The sequence below is a fragment of the Pagrus pagrus genome (genome assembly GCF_965226575.1).
Source record: "Pagrus pagrus genome assembly, chromosome: 20".
Lineage (NCBI taxonomy): Eukaryota > Metazoa > Chordata > Actinopteri > Spariformes > Sparidae > Pagrus > Pagrus pagrus.
In genome coordinates, this window is record NC_140207.1 from 20,521,356 (window position 1) to 20,542,063 (window position 20,708).

A 20,708-nucleotide genomic window follows, 5' to 3' on the forward strand; every position below is an offset into this window, starting at 1 on the left:
CGCAAACGAAAAAAGTCAAAGGCAGGAACAAGCCTTTGTAAGTTCGGAAAAGACAAGGCTGATGTAATTTTGTTAATATGTCTTGGGCGGAAGTGAGGCTAAAGTGAAACGCAGCATTGACACTTCAAAAGGCTCACACTACTGCTCTACGTGATGGTCCTATTTTTTTAATTGCCTTGCATATTAATATCTCAAGAACAAAACGGTAATGATTTATTGATGTTTAAATGATGTGACCTTTTTAAAGTAGCGATTGATTTCTTTGTTTAAGGTAAGGAGAATTCCGTTATCAGAACCACATCATAAATCATTTCAGTCTGATTCGTCTTTAAAGCTGTCACACATGCGCTGCACGATACAGTATGAAAGCAGGAGGAATCATTCTTATAATGGGGCAAAAAAAAGAGGCTCTCCATCTAATTTCATGGTTTGTTTGTGATTTAGTCAAGGCACCAGAGCATCAAATTATGCAATTACAATATGGCAAGCAATATGCTCGATTCAAAACCAATGAATCATGGTCCCATATGTTCCATAATTGTAACAGTTTTTATCTGGTGTGAATGATTGTACAATAAGCAAGGGTATAATTTGCTAAGCATCCATTCAACAAATGTTGCTTCAAGTTCTATTGTCAGATGGCGAGGGTGTGAAGCTGCCATTGAAACCAATGATTAGCTGACAGTGGCGAAAGTGAATTCTTGCCACTGAAAAGGGTTTATGTTTAAAGAAGTGCTTTCACTTCCTTTTGTTTTCTGCAGCAATCCGGTATTCAGTTTGAGGTTCCTCCCTTCAAGTTAAACCTAAAAATAAGACCTCTGGGTAATTTTAGACAGGAATCGGGTACGATAAACCCACAAATATCCTCAGGGGACGTCTTATCATTAACACATGAAAACAATGGGGAGAATTTCCTGTTGGTCAGCAGCCATCCTTTGTTTGGACTGGAAGGAGGAAGAGGGCAGGACATATCTGGAGTGTGGCTATAATAGACAGACAGGTGCTACAGACTCCACTTTCATTAATTAACCTTAACAGCAGTCTGTAGGACGCCCCCCTCTGTGACCTCCGAGACATGATGAATGGCCCCGCAAGGTCCCTCCTTCCTTTTAATCTGGGCTGGTGTGTGTTTGTGCCGGTGTTTGTGTGTCTGGGCTCGTGCGTGTCACCATCACGGCAGCGCAGCTGGTGGAGTCTGGGTCCATTTATGAGATCAAAGCGACACCCCGCCCTGACATACGCAAACCCATCCCCGCACACTGCCTCGATCCCCTTGATAGGCCGGTTAAATCTACTACGTTCTTCCCGTGATTAGCTTGGTATTTCCCAGCCTCATCTATTAGCCAGGACTGATTACAAATGAGGCGTGTTGGGCCCGGTGGTGATAAGGGATGAAACTGCTGAGCAAACTTGCTGAGATATGTGGAAATCTAGCAAAAACACAGATGTAAGGGAGGAGAGCAGATAGAGAGTCAGGACTAGAGAGCTGGAGCTAGATGAAAATCTAGAAAGAGTTTTTTGCTTATGAAATACAAAGTGGAGCCAGGGATCAGATTAAACCCAAAACAGAACTTTATCATCTGGGTGTGTTTGCACCTTGCAGACATGCGCACCCTGGGTGTGCCGTTGCTTCCTTAGTGGATCCAGACCCTCATTGTGCTTTGAATTTACTCCGTGTTTTGACTGCTGCGGCGCTGGCTGCCGCCAAGAATAGGGCTCTGAGATCAATTAACAGCCCTGTTTGTTAGAGCGAGGGAGAGAACCAGAGAGAGAGAGACGGAGAGCGAGTGAGATTCAAAGCTACCTGATTAGTACAGCTTATCAACAAGCAGGGTATTAGCTGGGAAAACATTGTGTTGGCTAACACATGTAACGTTAATGATGATACACAGATGCTTCGATAACGGATGGAAGAATGGGAGGCTCGCGCTCATGCATGCCAATGAAGGGAAATGCAAAGAATGCAGGCTGTTTATCACTGTGATGATAGGCCTGGAGATCACTGCAAGTCAACCTCGGGGATTGGTACTGCCTTTCATCTGGGGTTAATAAAAGCAAAGGTCACATGGAAGATAAATATACCCTCAAAGGAAACATATGTAAACAAGACCTCCCCATCAGGGATCATATTCCAACTCACACAAGTATGTTTACATGTGCAGGTTCACCCCCTTAAGCTATAAACTATGTAAATACACTTTAACACACGTGTCAACATGCTGGCATTCATCAACGGTAGCCTGCAAAGTTTTCTAATTGGAAGAGAACAGGTTGTTTTGCGGCTCTACCGCTCTCCACTCCTCAATCCCATCCAACCATCTTAATTAGCATGGGCTATTTATTTTATAGCCAGCAAATTGGCAGCCTCGCTCGGCTGGCTGAAGTCTGGCAAGAGACGGGAAGAGTGAGAGACGGTGGGTTGGGGGGAGAGATTGAGAGGAGGGATAAGTCGGGGAGCGAGGAATGTTTGAGCTGAAGGGAGCAGATTAGCAAGATGGTTGTGTTTGTGTTTGTCTGTGGAGATGGTGAATAAAAAAGCTTGGCCTTAACTTGAGAAACAAGCAGCAGCATGATCAAAAGTCTGTTCTATCAGCCCCAAAAAGTTAAGTCCTGGTACTTTTATAGAACATGGAAGGCTGTGTTTATCTTGTCATCTGACGGTCTCGCACTTAAAATCCTCAAGTGTTAAGATCCATCCTTTTAAGTATATTTCCATGCGCACATGCACAACATATGTTCTCTCTTAACAGCTCTGCAGTTTTCTCAGAGCCACATCAATGCTGGCCGAGGGCCCATTGAAGTGGGCGAGGAGGCAGAGATAGTGCCGCTGGTAGCCCTCCTCCCTCCAAGTCGCATACACACACACACTCATCTCCGTCTCATCACCTAATCATTACTCAGGAGAATGATTAGGTCCAGTGGATGGAGGCTTACCATGTCTGTCTTTACAGAAAAATGGTCATATAGGTCGTCTCCATAACTTAAGTTATATAACTTATGTATTTATTTTAACCTAAATAAGAATCTTAACCTAGCCAAGATGTTCTGGTGCCTAAACCTAACCAAACTGCAATTGTTTCACTATGTTAACCGTGTGATGACAAAGGTCTGGTACAAGGTAGGTCTGGCACACATTGCTGTGGAAGCTCTCAGACGGTCACACACATGCCGTTTTGGGAACACTCATTCCCATACATAGTGTTAAGAATCACTGGCAGTCAACCAATTCACTAGGGTTGAGTGAGCTTGATTGAAACAAGCATCTGATAGACTCAGTACAATGTGTCAATATCCGTAAAATCCTCATTGGGTAGCTGACTAAAGTTATTTATTTAAGTGAGTACATGAAAAATACTTGATCACAAAAGTAAGAGAACTTTTTTCAGAACAAGAGTTTTGACTGGAAACTCAATTCTGCCCACAGCAATTTCCGACTTAGATTAACAACTTCCAGTTTGTCCCATCCACGAATGTACTTGTTGGTTGAACAGATGCAGACAATAATATTATACTGTTGTACTGCATACAAATTATGTCACTTTAACGCGGGTGGTTTTACTCTGAGCACACACCTGTGATAACACTTTCAAGGTGTGTGTGTGTGTGTGTGTGTGTGTGTGTGTGTGTGTGTGTGTGTGTGTGTGTGTGTGTGTGTGTGTGTGTGTGTGTGTGTTGGGTGGGGCCTAATAGGAGGCATGTTCTGCATTCATGGAGCGTATGCCCTGATGGCATAGCTCACATCTGGAACGAAGACAGACTTTCATGACACACACACACACAGCCCTCATGGAAACCTAAGACAACAAATATCTTTAAGGGGAGCCAGGGGAAAATTGTGACCCTGCCCCAGCGCCCCCCATGCCATCAGTGCTCGCTCATCCCTCATTGGATGGGAGGAGAAGTGACATCACAGGCACGGTCACAGCACAGTCAGTAGTCCAGTGCCTCAGGGTGTGTGTAAGAAAGGTTAAATGTAAACCTGCCCTTCCATCTGTTTGAAAGACTGACACTCCACAGGCTTTAGGTTAATGTTTGATTTAGCGTTGAAAGAGTTAATTTTCCACCAACGATTAACCCCTGTGTCACTGTGGCATGAGGACAGACTGGAGGGGAGGGGGAGGTGTGGCGGTGGGGGTGAACTGGGCTAATGATCAGCCAGAGAGTAGCATGGAACATAAACAGTGGTGATTTACTTAGCAGTCCAAGAACAACACCTTTAGCCCCGACGGCTCCGGCCACTAACAACCCTTACAGTGGCAAGAGAGGGATGAATAATATCGAAGAAAAGGGAGAGAATTGATGTGTGAAAAGGGAGAGTGCGACAGATTTTAAAAGTGAAAATAGAAAGAGGCTGACACATTTAATGCCGGCTCCTTGGCACAGCGTTATTCTAATGATTAACGTTTGGTCTCTGGTCTGCTTTCAGCACTTAGAGCAACAGCTTAATAGAGACATAGAGGACAAGTCATCAGGGAGAGTAACAGTTGAAAGGCGCCCTGCTCCCCTAATGTTGAAACCATGTTTATTTGATATTTATTATGGATCTCTCATACTGGCAAATTTGAAATCAGATCTCCATTAAATATCATTTTGCCGGCTACGACTTGTCCCCTTAAACAAACTCTAATCACTCAGCGTGCGAGTTAGAGTGACATTTGTTTACTCCCCGGTCCAGGGGAGAAGGGCCCGCTATAAATGAGAGTTAAAAGAATCCATTACTAGCGGCTGTAAATGTTTGAGTGCCCAGTTGGAGGCTGCTGGTAAATGTTGCGCGTTCAAGGTTACTTCTTTTTCTCTCTCCCAACCTCCTGTCGTAAATTCAGCTTGTTTGTTTAAAAGGAGCGCTGGGACTATGGGTGCACTGTGGTCCAACTATCTCAAATGAAACCGAACAAACTTAGTGTAATCTCTTGTATTTACACAACCCTTCTTGTTTCGTATTTTTAACCACTTTCCCATCAAGCCGATAAATACGCCAGGAAAGACAACAACGGCTGCAGCGACATAACAAGCGAGTGGCAGCGAGCGAGTAAAGAGGCTGCGACTTAGCATTTGGCTGACAGCGGGATATATTTGTCTCCCGAAGCTCCTTGTCAACACAGATGCATTCACACACACGCCGCTCGTACGGACACTGTCACAGGAAAGCGTGACTGCTATCATGAGTGCCTCTCACGCAGACATCAGCACAAAGCATCCTGGCTGTGGCGAGGGGAGCTGGAGGCGGGAGGCCCTCCCATGTGTAGGCACTAGATAAAAGAGATGTGTTGGATGATTATCTCGCCAGTGGGACCAACCGGAGCGCTCTGTCTTCCGCTGCATTTTTGTTGTGATGTCTTCGCTCTGTCCCTTTCTTGAAGGCTGTAAACGCAGCCGGTCACACAAAAGATGACAATAGGGGAGTTGTCCTTGGCTCCGCGTCAGTCATGATCATTCAGAAGCACACAGGAACAGGAAGACCTGGTGGTGATGTTGAGATATGTGAAGTGGGAATACGTGCTGTTATATTTTAAAGCCTTAACCCACATTTCACAAATTCATTTATTGAATAAAATCCAATTAAATTGTCAGACTGGACTTAATGCTGACAGAAGAATCAGCCCAAGCATTATAGTCTTTTCAGTGCCAGTATAGTGCCTGGATTTTAACAGGTTTTCTGAGTGAACCATTTCCAGTGACCAAATCTGTTCTGGTCAACTGCTGAGCAGAGATAAGGGTCATGGTGGAGGCAGATGAAACGGTTGGAGAGTGGAGTTTTGAGCCAATATCCACAGGAAATTCAATGCACTGACCTGAATTGCACTTTAGGTACCGTAGCTGTCTAGAGCACTCAGGGACCGCGTGCGCATTTTTCAAAGAAGTGGCTTGCATCTATACTTTTCCCCCCAAAAAACTGCCTGACATTTCTCCCAAACGTGGCGAGGTAAAGTGCAGAGCTGCAGCATCCAGCAACCCTCTCATCCAGGGGAAACACTGCCTCTCTCGTCAAAATGTCTCCATTTTCCGGGAGTAAATACGAGAGGAAGCTGTGAAATTAATGGCACCCACTGTTCTCGAAAGCCACACTTTAGCTGCCGCACTAAATGTCAGCTCTCTTTAGAGTCAAAAACGCCGCTCGCCGTGGCTTTCAACTTGGAAAATCAACATGGCTCTCCCTCCTGTCACTCACTCCACCGGTGGACGGACTGAAGTGGGCCTGATGGTCTTGAATTAGGGGCCCAGCAAGATGCTTGAGTAACAGTGGAAAAAGCAGTTTGCCACATTCATTTAAGCTACAATGACTATAGTATGGAGGCTCTATCTAGCGATAACTCCCAGCAATTTTGGTTTCGATCGGCCCCATCTGCGCCCATCATGCTGGCTGTCAGACAAGCATGAAAATGACATTATCCTGGGCGCACATCTGCCACTAATGGCTTCAAATAATTGCCCTGGATGACAGTAGTTCCCTTTTTTCCTCATGTTGTGTGTGTTTGTGTGAAGCAAGGCTTGGAAATAATCTCGCACGGCGTTTGAGCACCAGTAGTGAACACACGTTTGGTCCAAAAGTCTGAGACGACTAGTAGAGATACTCATAAATGATAATTCAAATTGAGTGAAAAGTTGAATCTTTGGAAAATGTCCGTGAATTTCAGAACAGCCCCCTTTTCCAGCTGGACTCGATGCAACTGATCCAGTTTTTTAGTTTCTATTCACTTTAAAACCTTAAGTCAAGCCAAGATTTCACAGTGAGAAAGCCCTCTTTGCTCAGAATAACAACTTGTCTTCTGACACTTTCATTTACTCTCTGAATCCTCAAACTTTCTGATTATTTCCAGCTTTTTGTGACAGTTTTCAAGATTTTCAATGTGGTCTCAGACTTTTTGGCCCAACTGTGTCTTCCTGTGTCCCTCTGTCACTCATCTTAAATCATATCCTCGTGCTCGTGATGCTCAGAGAAGAGGCTAACAAGGGACGTATGTTAGTGCTCCTCCTCAGCTGAAAGGCAGCTCTCCAGGGAGTTGTGAATAAATATTTTGACTTTCCCTTCTGTAAAATTGTGTGTTTAAGTGTTGATGTATGCAGTCGTTGCCCGCCCCCTCCATCACTGGTGCTGTAATTTTGCCTGAGCACTTCTCATATGACACAGATGAGTCATGTCCTGATGGGTGTATGTGTGAAAGAGAGAGAGAGAGAGGTTTTGCAGAGTGAATCAAGCTGTTTATTCGCTCTTCCTTGATTCTGGTGATTGAGGCTTTTCACTAATGTTTACACTCACACTCCAGATGTTCCAGGAGTTACAGATTTAACACATGCACACACAGTGATGGAGGCGCTTCATGTTTGTGACAGGAAGGGAACGAAAAAGGGCCACAGAACCACATAGAGAAGACCCAGATGTGGCCTCTAGTGAGCAGAAGAACTATCGAGGTGGTCCCTCATCAATGGACCATAAACTGTCCTCCACTCAATAGACATGCTGGCAGGCAGAGCCTTTTAATACCCACCACACAAAGCCACCCACAACAGATCATTTAACCAGCAGTCATTCAAAAACATTTGTGTCCACCCCTTCCTTTGTCCACGTTTTGTCTCATCTTCTCACTTCCCATCTCGTTTCCTCCTTTCGTCCTTCCTGTAGGTCCCGAATGCTCGAGGAACTTCACCTCCAACAGCGGTGTCATAAAGTCGCCAGGGTTCCCGGAGAAATACCCCAACAACCTGGACTGCACGTTTATGATCTTCGCCCCCAAGATGTCCGAGATCATTTTGGAGTTCGAGAGCTTCGAGCTGGAGCCCGACCCGACGCCCCCTGCTGGTGTTTTCTGCCGCTACGACAGACTGGAGATCTGGGACGGCTTCCCTGGAGGTGAGCAAGCAGCAGGCAGTTAATGATCCGACTTGTAAGAAAGTTGATTGTAGAGTCTCATTCCCAACATTCCCAGAGCATCGAGTTGGGAATACCACTAAAAAGTCTTCCTTTAAGACAGAGCCGTGCATGATCTGTTTCACCCGTGAATTAAACGTACTACAAGAAGTTTTCATCTGATTATGATGCTAATGCCTCTATTCTACTTGTTAGTATTACTGTTGTGTCCTTTCTCATTTCTTAAACTTACCACAAACACCCCTGCTGTAAAAAGTAAGAGTTAAAATGACCGACAGCTCAGATTTGTCTGCCCATTTGGAATCAGAAGACTGATTGTTCAACGCTTGTGCATTATGCCACTGCTAAGAAACCTGCCATCCTGTAGTGGAAAAGGAAGAAGCTTTCCCACTGTTTTTATTACGGAGGAAATGAACAGCTTTACACAATATGATGGCATTATCCGGGCCAGTGGGCTAACTGCCGTAGCCAGACTTGGCAGGGGTTCAAGAGTCGTCATGAGTGTTATGCTTCGTCATCTCTCAATGTCAAACACTTCCTGAATACAAGAGCCTCCCACCTTTCCCTTCCTTTCTCTGTCACAGGCTGCCTTGTGTCTGAGGATTTGTTACTGTCTGTAAATTTGGGAATTAGAGGGCTAATCACTGCTATTATATTTAAGTTTCTCTGCCCTGATGCTTTAAAGAATTTCCTTTGCAAGAAAAAGTGCTTATTGAATCAAAATGTTGAGGTTTTTCCCGATAAGTGACAACATTTTCCTGGTCAGAAGGTTGAGCAAAGGCTGCAGCACTTGTGTAGATTCAGACACACCAGAAAATGTTTCCGTAGAACAGCGTTCTCAAATCCATCTTAAAAAGTCAGCAGGTGAGAGCCGGAGTGAGAGAGGGCGAGGAGTGTTCAAAGCAATGCTTCCACGGCCCGAGATGAGGCTTTGAACTCAGCGAGCGAAAATCACCTCTTGAAGTTTTCAGTTTTTTCTCCCAGCTATTCCAACAAGGAGCGCAGAAAAAGATGAAAGCTTTTCTCACCCATCAGTGGCTGAAAATTGAAAGATTTTTTATCTTGTAGCGCACAACCTGATGCACATCAGCACCCTCTCCCTCGGCGTTCCCGGGTGATAGGGTTGAAGTGTAAATCACGGTGCCTTTTCAAGCGAGTTTACTTAAAGTTCAATATTTTCCCAGCTTACATCTCCTTAGATTTGTAGTTGACCTTTGATTCCACAAAGTATTTCCATGACTCATTTGTATGTTCTCCCTTTGGAGGCAGGACGAGTCTCATTATCAAGATTTGTGTTAATTAAGACCTGCGAAGGCGTGGAGAGCTGAGAAAATGTCACATTATTATCACCTTTTAATATATATTTTTACAGAAAAAAGAAGTACCTCATGGGTCTGGAGGAGAAATGTTTCTTGTATTACTTCTGACTTATTAAAATTCAGAGATTTCTCACTTCTTTCATCTGAAAGTTTGGTACAAAAGAAGCAGAACAAGATTTTGAAATCTTTTTGAGCCAACTCAGAAAACTGTACACCACCAGTTTGGACTGATGTTGCATCACACCCTTCAAGTGTCGCTGTATGTGACACACAGCACACACAACACATTGTATAAAAATAAGCCATGGGAGGAAAACCGTGTGTCGGTTTTTGCTAGGCGGTTCCTGTGGTGCCTGCTGGATCGATAGTGCATTAGCTCAGAAGCACTGAAGCATACTAGTTGTCGGGGTATGCAGAGGTGGGCGATGTCCGGGCAAATCCAGGCCTCTGTGAAACACCAGGGGAATCACACCTCCATGTTTTTCCACCTCTCAAAGCACACCTCGCTGAACCACCACTCCCTCGTACCGCTCTTCCCTGAGGAACGTAGAGGCAGGCAGGGCGCAGGCTTCACAGCGAGGCTCTTTAAAATTTCATTGCACTGGGGAGTCATGCAGATAATCCGGAAGATGGCATTTTTTTGTTCGGGCCAAGCCATAGCGGGTTAAAAAGCACACATAGATTCTCACGCACATGCACCAGGCACCTGGGTTATGAAGATTAATTTGAGCCCTCGCGCCCTGGAAGTCCCAGAGGTCTGGCCTCTGCCTTTCATGTAGGAGCTGGGCTGGAAGGGGCATGCTCTGGATGACAGGAGGCTACGGGGAGGCAGGGGCTGTCACTCGCCGCTGATCACAGCATTACTAATCACAGATAAGCTGCAGGTCCCCATACACCAGCATGAACACACACTCACAAATGTGCATGGATCATAGCACACATCAGACACACGGGGCAAGGTCATTGTGCTCTCTTGCTCTCCCGCTCCCTCGTTACCCCATCACTCTTTCCTCACGTTTCTCTGTCTCCCCCTAACGTTCCTCCTCCCTCCACCTCCCGTTTTCCCCTGCCTCCCAACTCCACTCTGCCCAGCGGAACATGTCCTTCTCGTTTTTTTATTGCTCTCCGTACCCTATTGTCTCTACCCCTTCTTTACTTGTTTGGTCTGGGAAAAAAAATAAAGACGGGAAGCCTGAGTAATTTACAGCTAGCAAACAGACATAAACCGTGACATACCCACACTGCAGGTTCCTCCTCCACTTTGCTCTTTTTGTGTCCGAAGCGGCAAGCAGGCATGGAATGTTCGGAGTCTTTTCTCAAGCGTTTTTACGAGGCCGGTGCCATACCTCACTGACACACTAGTTTTCACACCTCCATAGGGGGGAGATGGTAGTTAAACCCTTGTGTGACATGGCTGTGGCAAACAAACAAATATTGAGTTAACCCAAGTCTAACCCAAGGAACAATGTTTGTGCTCCCCACCCCCAACCCCCTTTTTCCTGTCTACAGTCGGTCCATATATCGGAAGGTACTGCGGGCAGAACACCCCAGGCAGGATCATCTCCTACACGGGCATCCTGGCACTGACAATCAACACCGACAGCGCCATCGCCAAGGAAGGCTTCTCTGCCAACTTCACCGTCATCGAAAGGACCGTTCCAGAGGGTAAGCTTGCATAAAAACACTGAAAACCAGAGAAATAGGAGGTAGAACTTTCAATTTTGACCATTGAGATCCAAAGCAGGATCAGCTATTCTCCCAGTATTGTTTTTATTTTCCACCCCTAACTGCTTGCATATGTCTGAAAGGAAAAAGAAAACCTAACAAATAATGAATAACACTTAGTTTTAATCGAAAATCAAATCAAATCTCATTGTGAATTTAGAGAGTCGTGGCGCCCCTAAAATGGAGGTGGAAATCAAAATGAAATCACAATCCAGAGAGATTTGTAAAGTAGAAGAACATTTGGCTTTGACGACTGAAATTAACTGAGTAGTTGCGAGAATTAGGGCAATAATGGAACCCCCAGAGGAATATCACTAAAAGAAGCAGATGTCGTCTGCAACTGAAGCCACACATGGTCCTATTACCACAAATTCCCACAAGTTTAGCAGAGCTTAAGAGTTATTAAATAAACACCTCCTGCTTCTTCATTCGCTGAACGTGTTACAGGCTGAAAGTCTGCCTCCCGCGGTTTACAAGACTTTTACACACTACGGCCCTAGACAGGCTCCAAATGGGCAGCTTCCCCCTACCAGCAACCACCTCGGACACACACACACACACACACCCCAGAGGGTTTACATGCTGCAGCGTCATCACAGGGTTTGACCCCAAGACCCCATTTTGCAAAACGCTCTGGCTAAACATTTCATTAAGGAAGACGAGCACTGGTAGGAGTCATAAATCTGTCCAGAGGCTAGACCACCCCAAAGACACACAGGCGGTCTTTGAACAGCAATAGAGACGGATGGCGTTCAATGGATCTACTAATCATCTCCAAAAAGGCTTTTCTCTTTGCCCAAAGGAAGGCACACACGCAACTGAACCGACCCCTCCCTCACCGAAACGAGCACATGATGACTGGTGATGTCATTTCTACTTAGCTTCTTCCGAGTTACTTGAGTCAGCTTAATCACACATCTAAGATCCAATTACGCGAATCAACTTCAGGACACATGGTGAAATATCTGACCGGCAATCAGTGAATACCTTCATCTACATGGGTTGCTCGGTCTTACATCACCGACTGAGGCACATCCAGATAGAAAAAAGAATTTCCAAACTTTCTCTGAGCTCCGCCAGAGTTGTACCACTTGAATCATTTATAATCCCCTTATGTATAATACACAGTGGATTTTCTCGCTCATGCAAGGGGATGGGTACACTCTGGCTGTAAGCTGCTGATGAGAGGCGATAAGGTGATGAAAGGAGGCCTTGTCTTTTGTTCTTTACCCCGTGCTCATTCTCTCCAATCACTCTCCTCACGCTATCTTCTCGGCTATCAGCCCTGCTTTGGTCAGTAACCCACATGATCAGATACCATCCCTCAGTGGCAGACAAAAGTTTGACAGGAACGCTTCTCAACGAGAGCCGACGACAGGACTCGAGAGGTGCGAGACAGTGTTCTCAGCCTCACGCTGGGAGTTCGTGCGCGTGATCACATGCATATGCAACCGCGCATTGACACTGTAAAGCACAAATACACACGCTGACCCAGTGACTGAGGTGTGGCAGATGGGGAGACCATCTGTGTTAGCTCGTAGGCAGCAGCCACTTCGCAGTTACACACTGCTCCTCATCCTGTGTCCTCTGAGTGTGTGCGCGTGTCCGTGTGCATGCAAGCACATGACGGCATATTTGGGCAAAGGACCATATGTTTCTGGCATTGATAGCCCTGAGATTAGAGAGTACTTGTGAGCGAGAGGTTAACAGTTTGAATATTTGTTTTATGTTGTCGTGATCAGGGTTATATATCGTCGTAGATTTTGGATGTTGTTATATTTGATATGACATGAGTGTCGTCTGTTCCTGGTCTTAAAGGCATTTTCTAAACTTACCAGACTGTTGTACTTGCTCTAATACTTGCCTTACCCCACTCAGTCATCATAACCACATTACTGATGATCTCATCTCCCCTCTCAGATGAGATTACTGATGACCATTTATGAAAAAATCCCATTGAGTAAATATTTTGTCAAAGTACCAATAGTCATCTCTACAATATTGTTGCAACGACAATATTGAGGTATTTGGTTAAAAATATTGTGATATTTGATTGAAAAAAAACAACAAAAAAACATAAAATGGCTCCCAAATCAATTTGGAAATATTGTATATATGGTTTTGGGTGAATCCTTTAAGGCCATACCGCCCAGCCCTAGCATCAGGGTGCTTTACTACCTGCTTGACTGTCAGTAAATAAACAATAAAGAGAGAAATGGTGAACAATAATGTGTGAAAGTGTGCCTTCACACACGTCTGTGTCGTTGTGGTCACATTATACGACTCCTGCCCAGATCCAAAGGTCATATTGTTTGTTCCGACTGTCGCTCAGCGGTGTCAGTATGTCTGACCTGCAGGGGTTAGAGAGGCTGCCCTTAGGCTCACCCCAGCTGAGTCTTGAGCCACGGAGCCCGGGATGCCTCCAAGCCCATCATAAACAAGGGAAGTCACCTCCTACCATGGGTGGCTGGCCACTGAGTGTGATATATGGCCCCAAACCACAGATACTAAACACACCTAAACTCCCCCAAGAGACCAAGTTGGGGAAAAAATAGTCTGCGTGTGCAAAAAAAAAAGATAAACTGCCCACAGGGAGATGAGGAAACACATCCAGTCAGTGGAAGAAATAACCCCAGTGAAAGTCACTTTAAAGCCTAATAGTGGCGTAAACTTAGCCCGCACTGAATGTTTTATGAAGACATTTTTACATCTTAATGCGAAACACTTCCATTAAAAACTAAAGTGAGAGAAACAGAAAGGATTTACTGAGGCGTCGCTGATGTGCTGCTCTGTTCCTGCCAGCAGCGCTGAGTGCCTGTCGTGTGGTGCCCTCCTCCCCAGAGACGAGCTCCGATTCTGGGGGACACTGAAAGCACATGCTGGGTACCTTCTAGTGCTTTCAGAATGCAGCTGAACATCGTTTTAACTCCTCTTTTTTCATTCCTTTCCTCCTACCTTGTATCTGTCCTCTTTCTCCCCTCTCAGACTTTGACTGCAGCGACCCTCTGGGAATGGAATCTGGAGAGATAACATCAGACCAAATCATGGCCTCATCCCAGTACAACCCCAGCTGGTCTCCGGAGCGCTCCAGACTCAACTACTATGAGAATGCATGGACGCCTGCGGAGGACTCAAACAAGGAGTGGATACAGGTAGGGATGCAGTGATTAATAAAATTAGTAAATTAATTTCAATCATCATACTCACCTGTGTGCAGAGAGAAAGTCAGGTGAAGTTTTGTAGGCCACAAAACATTTCTGGAGCGTCACAGCAAAACAGCACTGCAGCATTCTCCTAAACACCTGAAGACTTGTTCTAAAAATGAAGAGCGATAACTGACAAAACATAAAATGGCCCTGTGCAGCATGATCCAATTTATTTTTACACCCTTTTTAAGCCAAAATCTTCACTGTAGCCGCCAAGCTTTAAAATAAAAGATGAAAGAGCTACTGCATAACAAGTAGATGAAGACTGGGTTTTTATTTTTGTGTGAACTGTTCCTTTAAAAATAGTTTCAGTTTACTTAGTAAGCCATGACAGTATGGAATGACTGGCCTGCGGTCTGTTTTGCGACGCGTGTCACAGTCTGAGCGTGTGTGCAGTATCAGAAGTGACTGCTGCCTGTTTGAACACAGTAGGAGTGTTCTGAGTTTGTCCTTGAGTCTCTGGGGGGCGGCAGGTTCTCCACAATGCTCTGACGAGACCCAGCAATTTCAATGATGAATGTCAACCGTCCTGATGGACCTACGGGTGTTGAAGTCCACACCTCGCAAAAAAATTGCCAGTGTCCATCCTCTCTCTGTTTCTGTCCACCTATCTGTCTGTGTGTTTCCTCTCCCTCTGTTTTTCCGTCCTACCTGATAACTTTCCCTCTCCTTGATAACAGTGGCTGCCCCCGGGGGATGCTGGGATTTAGTCCAGGTATCCTGCCCAGCCTCGTACACACACAGGCTCAAACAAACAAACAGGCTCTGTCATATATTTTCTGTCTGTCAGCTTATCATCACCCACTGGGGGAACTTTATGTGGAAAGATTAAGGATTTAGTTTTTTCCATTCCCAGATGAGGATAAGTCACATATACCAAGTCCACTCACAGGACAGAATCCCCGGTGACACAACTACAGCGCCACTACCTAGACGCATGTTTGATTTATTAACTGAAAGCCTCCAGGCCTTGTAAATGCCCAGACTGTTTTTCTTCTATCTGCTCTGTCTTTTTTCTACAGTCTTTGCTTCATTGCTTAAAAGTTTGGCCCCTGCATATACCTCAGGGGACGAATAATAGAGCTGACCCAAAGCCAAATATTTGCTCAGGGGGGGCCATAAGCAAGCTCTTTTATTATTGCAATGAAAATATTGTCCTGAGGGCCCCTGTTGCTCTCTCAGACTAATTTAATCAGTGTTTGAGCATGTATGTGTGAGGGTATGCGTACATTCTCCCACGTGTGTGCGTGTCCATGTGTGTGTTTTTGGCTTTGCGGATGATTTGGAAGGTTTTGGCGAGGTCCATATAGTCCTGCAGCAGAACCCAGCGTGTATCTTGAGTGGATTAGGAAGAAATATGGCTGCCCTCGCCACTTCCTGTAGCAGCTGCCTTTCTGTCAGCAGAAATTACAAGTGATCACAATGATCACTCTCCCTGCTACAGTATTGATCACACTGAGTATTTGATCTGGCAGTAAAATCTGGGCGCGCTCTTCTGGGCGAGCTGTTTTCCCAATGCTAATCGGATCAAAACACTGAATGTGGCTCTTCTAATTCCTCATTTCTAACGCAGCAAAAGAGCCAAGTCTGTGGTTGCCACATAATTTATGTTTTCTAAGAAGTGCGATGCACTTGTGCTGAGCGCTCCTAGCAGAGGCCCAATTATCACAAGTGGTTATTAAAAGAGTAGGATTCTTCATTCGTCTTTCATTGCCATGGTGCCGCAACAAGCTCAGGCCCCCTCGCGGCACGTTCAGAACATCTGAGCGCACCGTCAGTTGCATAGTAATCAATTCATTATTTATTTCAATATCATATGCTGACTGCAGTACGAGGCAGACGGTTTTATTATTCATGACAGGCGGCCTTTGATTCCTGGGCTTTTTCCTCCGCTCTCTTTTTTTCTTTGACGAACATAATCCAGATTTGTCATCCATTTTAATGCCGCCTCATTCTGATGCATGGAGAGAAGGAGGGCAAGATGCTGGAGTCTGTCTCTCTTTTCTGGGTAATTAGATTGGCGTGGTGTGGTTCAGCATCGAGTGCTGGGTTAGCCAGGCCATTAATCAGCCCCTTTGGTGTACACAGAGATGGACAGATGTCCTTTGAGTGGGGTTTGTGGCTTGAGGAGGGAGCAAGGAAAGAGGCGATAATCCCTCAAAACAGACCTTCATTTCATTTCTGTTCCCTTTCACTCCTCTCCTTTTTCCCTTCTTCTCTTCATTCCTCTTGAAAATTCAGGTCTTACAGATCTGCATCAAGGTAGAGGGAGATTTCTGCGCATTATCTGCCCGTGTGAGCCATGGCTTTCTTTGAAGCTTAAGAGGATGAGCAGCGGGGGAGTCTCTTCAGCAGGTTGCTGCAAAAAATAAATAAATGAGGATGCACTCACAGACTAACCAGCTCATAGCCTTAGCCTTGCTTTATGAATTCAGACTGGTTTCACGAGAAAAACCTGATTGACACATAACACTGGTGAGGAAATACCTACATCTGCACAACACATACGTCTGTGACGGTTTTTAGATCGGGGGGTTCCTCAGGGACCATGACAGGGGAAATTTAGAAGAAGCTGGCATAGCGCGGAACAGCTTTGTCAAATATGTCTGAGAAAGGCTCTGGTGGCTAGCGAGAGTCACCACATCATCTGAGAGATGCAATAAAAGCAAGACTAGATCTCTGTCAGGCAGCCACCATTGATCGCACATACGCACGAGATGAATAATTTACGGATCAGTCATGGAGAGAACCCAAATGTCAATACCTGAAAGCCTCTTTATTGAGCATCTTATAATATACTGTACTGCACATGTACATCCCATATGGCTGAGTTGATTTTGTTCTCCACATCTGTAATTTAGCTGCAATCTCTCACGCCATTATCTTCAATCTTCTCACTGGGATGCATTATCCCTGATTACTTCATGGGTATTTATGTTTTTATCAGTCTATATATCTCCGATAACCTCAATTGTTTAATAATGAGAGGAGATAGCGAGTCCCTTTACCGCTGTCATTTGAGAAACGCTTTAATCCTGCTCGTCTGATAGATGAAAGCACCGCACATGAGAAGCATATCACTGTTTGTGTACACAATATGCTCCTTTATCTCCTGCGTGCGATGCTAATCTCGGGGTAAAGTCAACTGTTTACAGGCGAGATTGTCACAGGTTTACATGGAGAGCTTAAAACACTGTGTTTCCTCAAAGCAAACAGCAGCGTGAAACTTGGGCCACTTAGCAAAGATTATACATCGACATCCACATTTAAAAATATTATATGCCTGAAACAGTGAGTTTACAGAGACAGAAATATGAATTTAGGTGTGCCTGTGGGATATAAGGTGTGCATGATAACGATAACGGTCACTGACTGCCAACTGAAGGCAGCGTGTGCACCATGCCGACCCCGAACTTTTAACTTTCATTACATTGGTTAAGTCTCTTTGTTGGTCTATTTTTTTCCAATTAATTTCAATAGTGTCAGTGTAGTAGTGTAATAGTAATATATATATTTATCTGCCGCTATTTGTTATGATCATACTGGGTGTGCCAGATTTAGATTCAGATGGCACAGGCACATCCAGGCACACCCATGACTATACAGCTGCTCTATGTATTTTAATTACACATACATTTTCCATTAATTTCTATTACATAAGGTAACACTAAATTAAAACTGTCATTAATAAAGTGTAAATTTATCGTTAAGTAAACTTTTCTATTGACTAAAGATTAATTAACTATGAACTTGCCATTGATTAATGAGGGTTATTATTAAGTGTTACCATTTAATGTAAAGTGTCACAGTTAATGCAATGTTTTTCTATCATGTACAGGGGGGGTTTTCTACAGAAACATTTTTTCAAGTGTTTCTTAGTATTATACATAAAAGTAAAGCATTTAAGTTGGTTACTCTCCATAATAGCTCACAGATCTTGTTATTTCATTTATACATACGACCCAAAAACTTTGTAATCGCACACTGTAGTTTTGATCGAACCCTAACCCTGGAGTGCAGAGGCTAACATCAGATACTAAACCTTCCCATCCAAATCTGCTTTCAGTTACCCCAGGTTAATGAGTTGCGGAAATGCCCCTTTCGGTTTCCTCCCTTTTCACTTCTGTCCCCGCTCCAGGGCTTAGCGCCGTGCCGAGTGATGAATAATTAGAATATGGACTGGTAATTAACAGCAGCTTCTCAGTTGATGAAGTCTAGCGAGAGTAGAGGAGCCGAGGCTGGCATGCGACTGCCGGTGAGATCATCATCGTGTTGTACAAATGGAAACAATGGGTGCCGTCTCTGCCTCGCTGCTCCCAGGCCTAGCTCTCGATTGGAAAATCAATGAGAGGATAAAGACCCGTACTTGAGTGGAGTAGCCCAAAAAATGGGACTAGAAATCAAAACGTGAAGAATGGCGTGATGTTATGAAACGAGACAGTGCTGCTGCAGTCAGCTCAGCCGTAATCAGTGTCATTTTCAGCGTCTGCGCTACAGACAGGAAAAAATGCCTGAGAGCGCTCCCTCGTCACTGAACCGTCATCCACAGCTGTGCACCCTGGGATAGTATCATCGACCAGCTCCCAGACATGACATACCTTCAGGTCGACCCCTTTTCCTTCCTTATCACTGTTTCTTAGTTGCATAACAATTACTCACACATTAGTCATGTGTGTGTGCTGGATGGGATGGGAGTGATCCTGGAATGAGAGTCTTAAAACATGATTCAGAGGGAAGCAAACCTTAAAAACTGACTGTTAAAATACTTCCTCTAACAGCTGGCACCGAAACCTTTAATCATGCAGCGACGCGGCGCGCGCTTGACACACAACAAACCAGACAACCTTTTATTTCATTACAGCTGCGGTTCGACCTGTTCATCCCTCTTTGTCAGGGAAACAGATGATCGGTGGATGGGAAAACATGTATAATTTAATGCCACCGAAGAGGTGTCGAGGGGCTAAAAATAAACTGCAATCCTGTCAGGTGAATATTGTGATAAATGGAAGGTCGTGAGTGGAGCTCATAGGTCCTGCAGCGTTTGAGTAATACAATTTTCATGAAAGGAGAATTAATTACACTTTCAGGTAATGGAGCTATTCCAAAAAAGCTTCCTCTTACGAAAGCACTGTAGGTGAAATGAGCAAACAGGTTGCCAAAAGCTGGTTTATAAATGCTGCATCTGGGGCTGAAGACATATCCCTTTAGCTGCATGGCAAAGTAGCTGGATGCATGTCAGCTCTCAAAAGTGGCTCCCGCTTACCAAACAGACGACATTACAATCAAGATTTTACGTGCAAAAAACAGGATTCCAGACTCTTTCTCCTGACTGTAGGGTTAGGTTAAGGGTTAGGGTTAGGGCTGAAATGTTATTTCAAAAAACAAAGCATTTTTCCAGAGATTGTTTCCTCGATCGGGGGTCTCTGTCTCTGTCTACCAGCTGCTCTTTGACTTTGGAACACAAGAGGAGCGCTGCTTCTTTCCTCACCCGCGGCATTTCTCTCCTTGTTGTTTTTTTGCTGAGGGAAAACGAATAAACTCATTCCCCAGAGGCCTCGGTTATTCACTCAGCAGCCCACACACATACCGATGGGAAGCTATTTTTCCCCCCTCTGTTGGGGAAGCTGAGAAATGGATTGGAGAGAAAGTGTTCGGTAAACTTCTCCCAAAGTACGGATTGCTGCATGCAACTTCTTGGCAACTCAATTATAGGCCAATCAAGCAGCAAGAGATAAAGCGTTTGAGCCTCCACTGTTTCTTGAACGGCCCCCCTCCCTTCTGCCCTTATAAACCACATGTCTGCTCAATGCTCCCACACAACAATGACTAGCCTCAAACACGTATCATGTGGCCTCGCTGCTCAGCTGAGTCACACGGCACGGAGACAATGCGCCGAGTATCGGATAGACCTAATGATCATGCTCTCAGCTGCCACTGCTGTTGAGGGATAATTGGAAAATTATCTCTTCAAACTTGTACAAACACACACAAACACATAAACACACTGTCTGTCTGTCATTCCCAGTCATTCACTCCCCGCACTTACACACACACACATGCAGTATACACGCCTCACTCAAATGCCCGATGTTGACTTCAGTGGTGATCTAATTGCATGCACACCAGGCTTTAACTGGCTGATGTTACAAGCCCGAGCACGACTAATTCTTTTTCTGCCTTTCTGGTTTCATTAGTCTGTGAAACGACTGGAGCTGTGCACGTTGTTGTGGGGCCAGGTGCTTTGAGTCATCTGTTTGCCTCAGAACAGGAAGGTAGAGCACACCCAAAACACACATACGGAGTCATTTGGACTATGCCGCAGCAGGAAAAACTCCTGGGAGACAAGGACACGATGAAGTCCTGCCCACATATCAGCCTTTATGGAAAGACTCTGAGAAGTCTGGGTGATTTCTTACCCTGCCTGGCATGTTTATGGCTCGGTCCAAACACGAGCTTCATTCTTATGGCTCAGCGTGTGTGTGTGTCCCTGCAGATATGAGTTACAGTGCACCGGCATGCCCAGAATGTATAGTGTCATTCGTCTATAGGTGGGCCTCAGTCCAAACACGCACTTACATGGTAGAGATAACA

At 45.0% G+C, this 20,708-nt stretch overlaps 1 protein-coding gene across 2 annotated transcripts in view; it reads left to right on the plus strand.

The window, feature by feature from the left end:
• Positions 1-20,708, plus strand: part of nrp1a (neuropilin 1a) — a 66,233-nt gene that overhangs the window by 21,411 nt on the left and 24,114 nt on the right. For both annotated transcript variants that reach the window (XM_084340947.1, XM_084340948.1), the window contains exons 5-7: positions 7,622-7,849; positions 10,696-10,851; positions 13,897-14,063. In XM_084340947.1, coding sequence (XP_084197073.1) covers positions 7,622-7,849; positions 10,696-10,851; positions 13,897-14,063 — 551 coding nt within the window. The remainder of the gene's footprint in view (positions 1-7,621; positions 7,850-10,695; positions 10,852-13,896; positions 14,064-20,708) is intronic.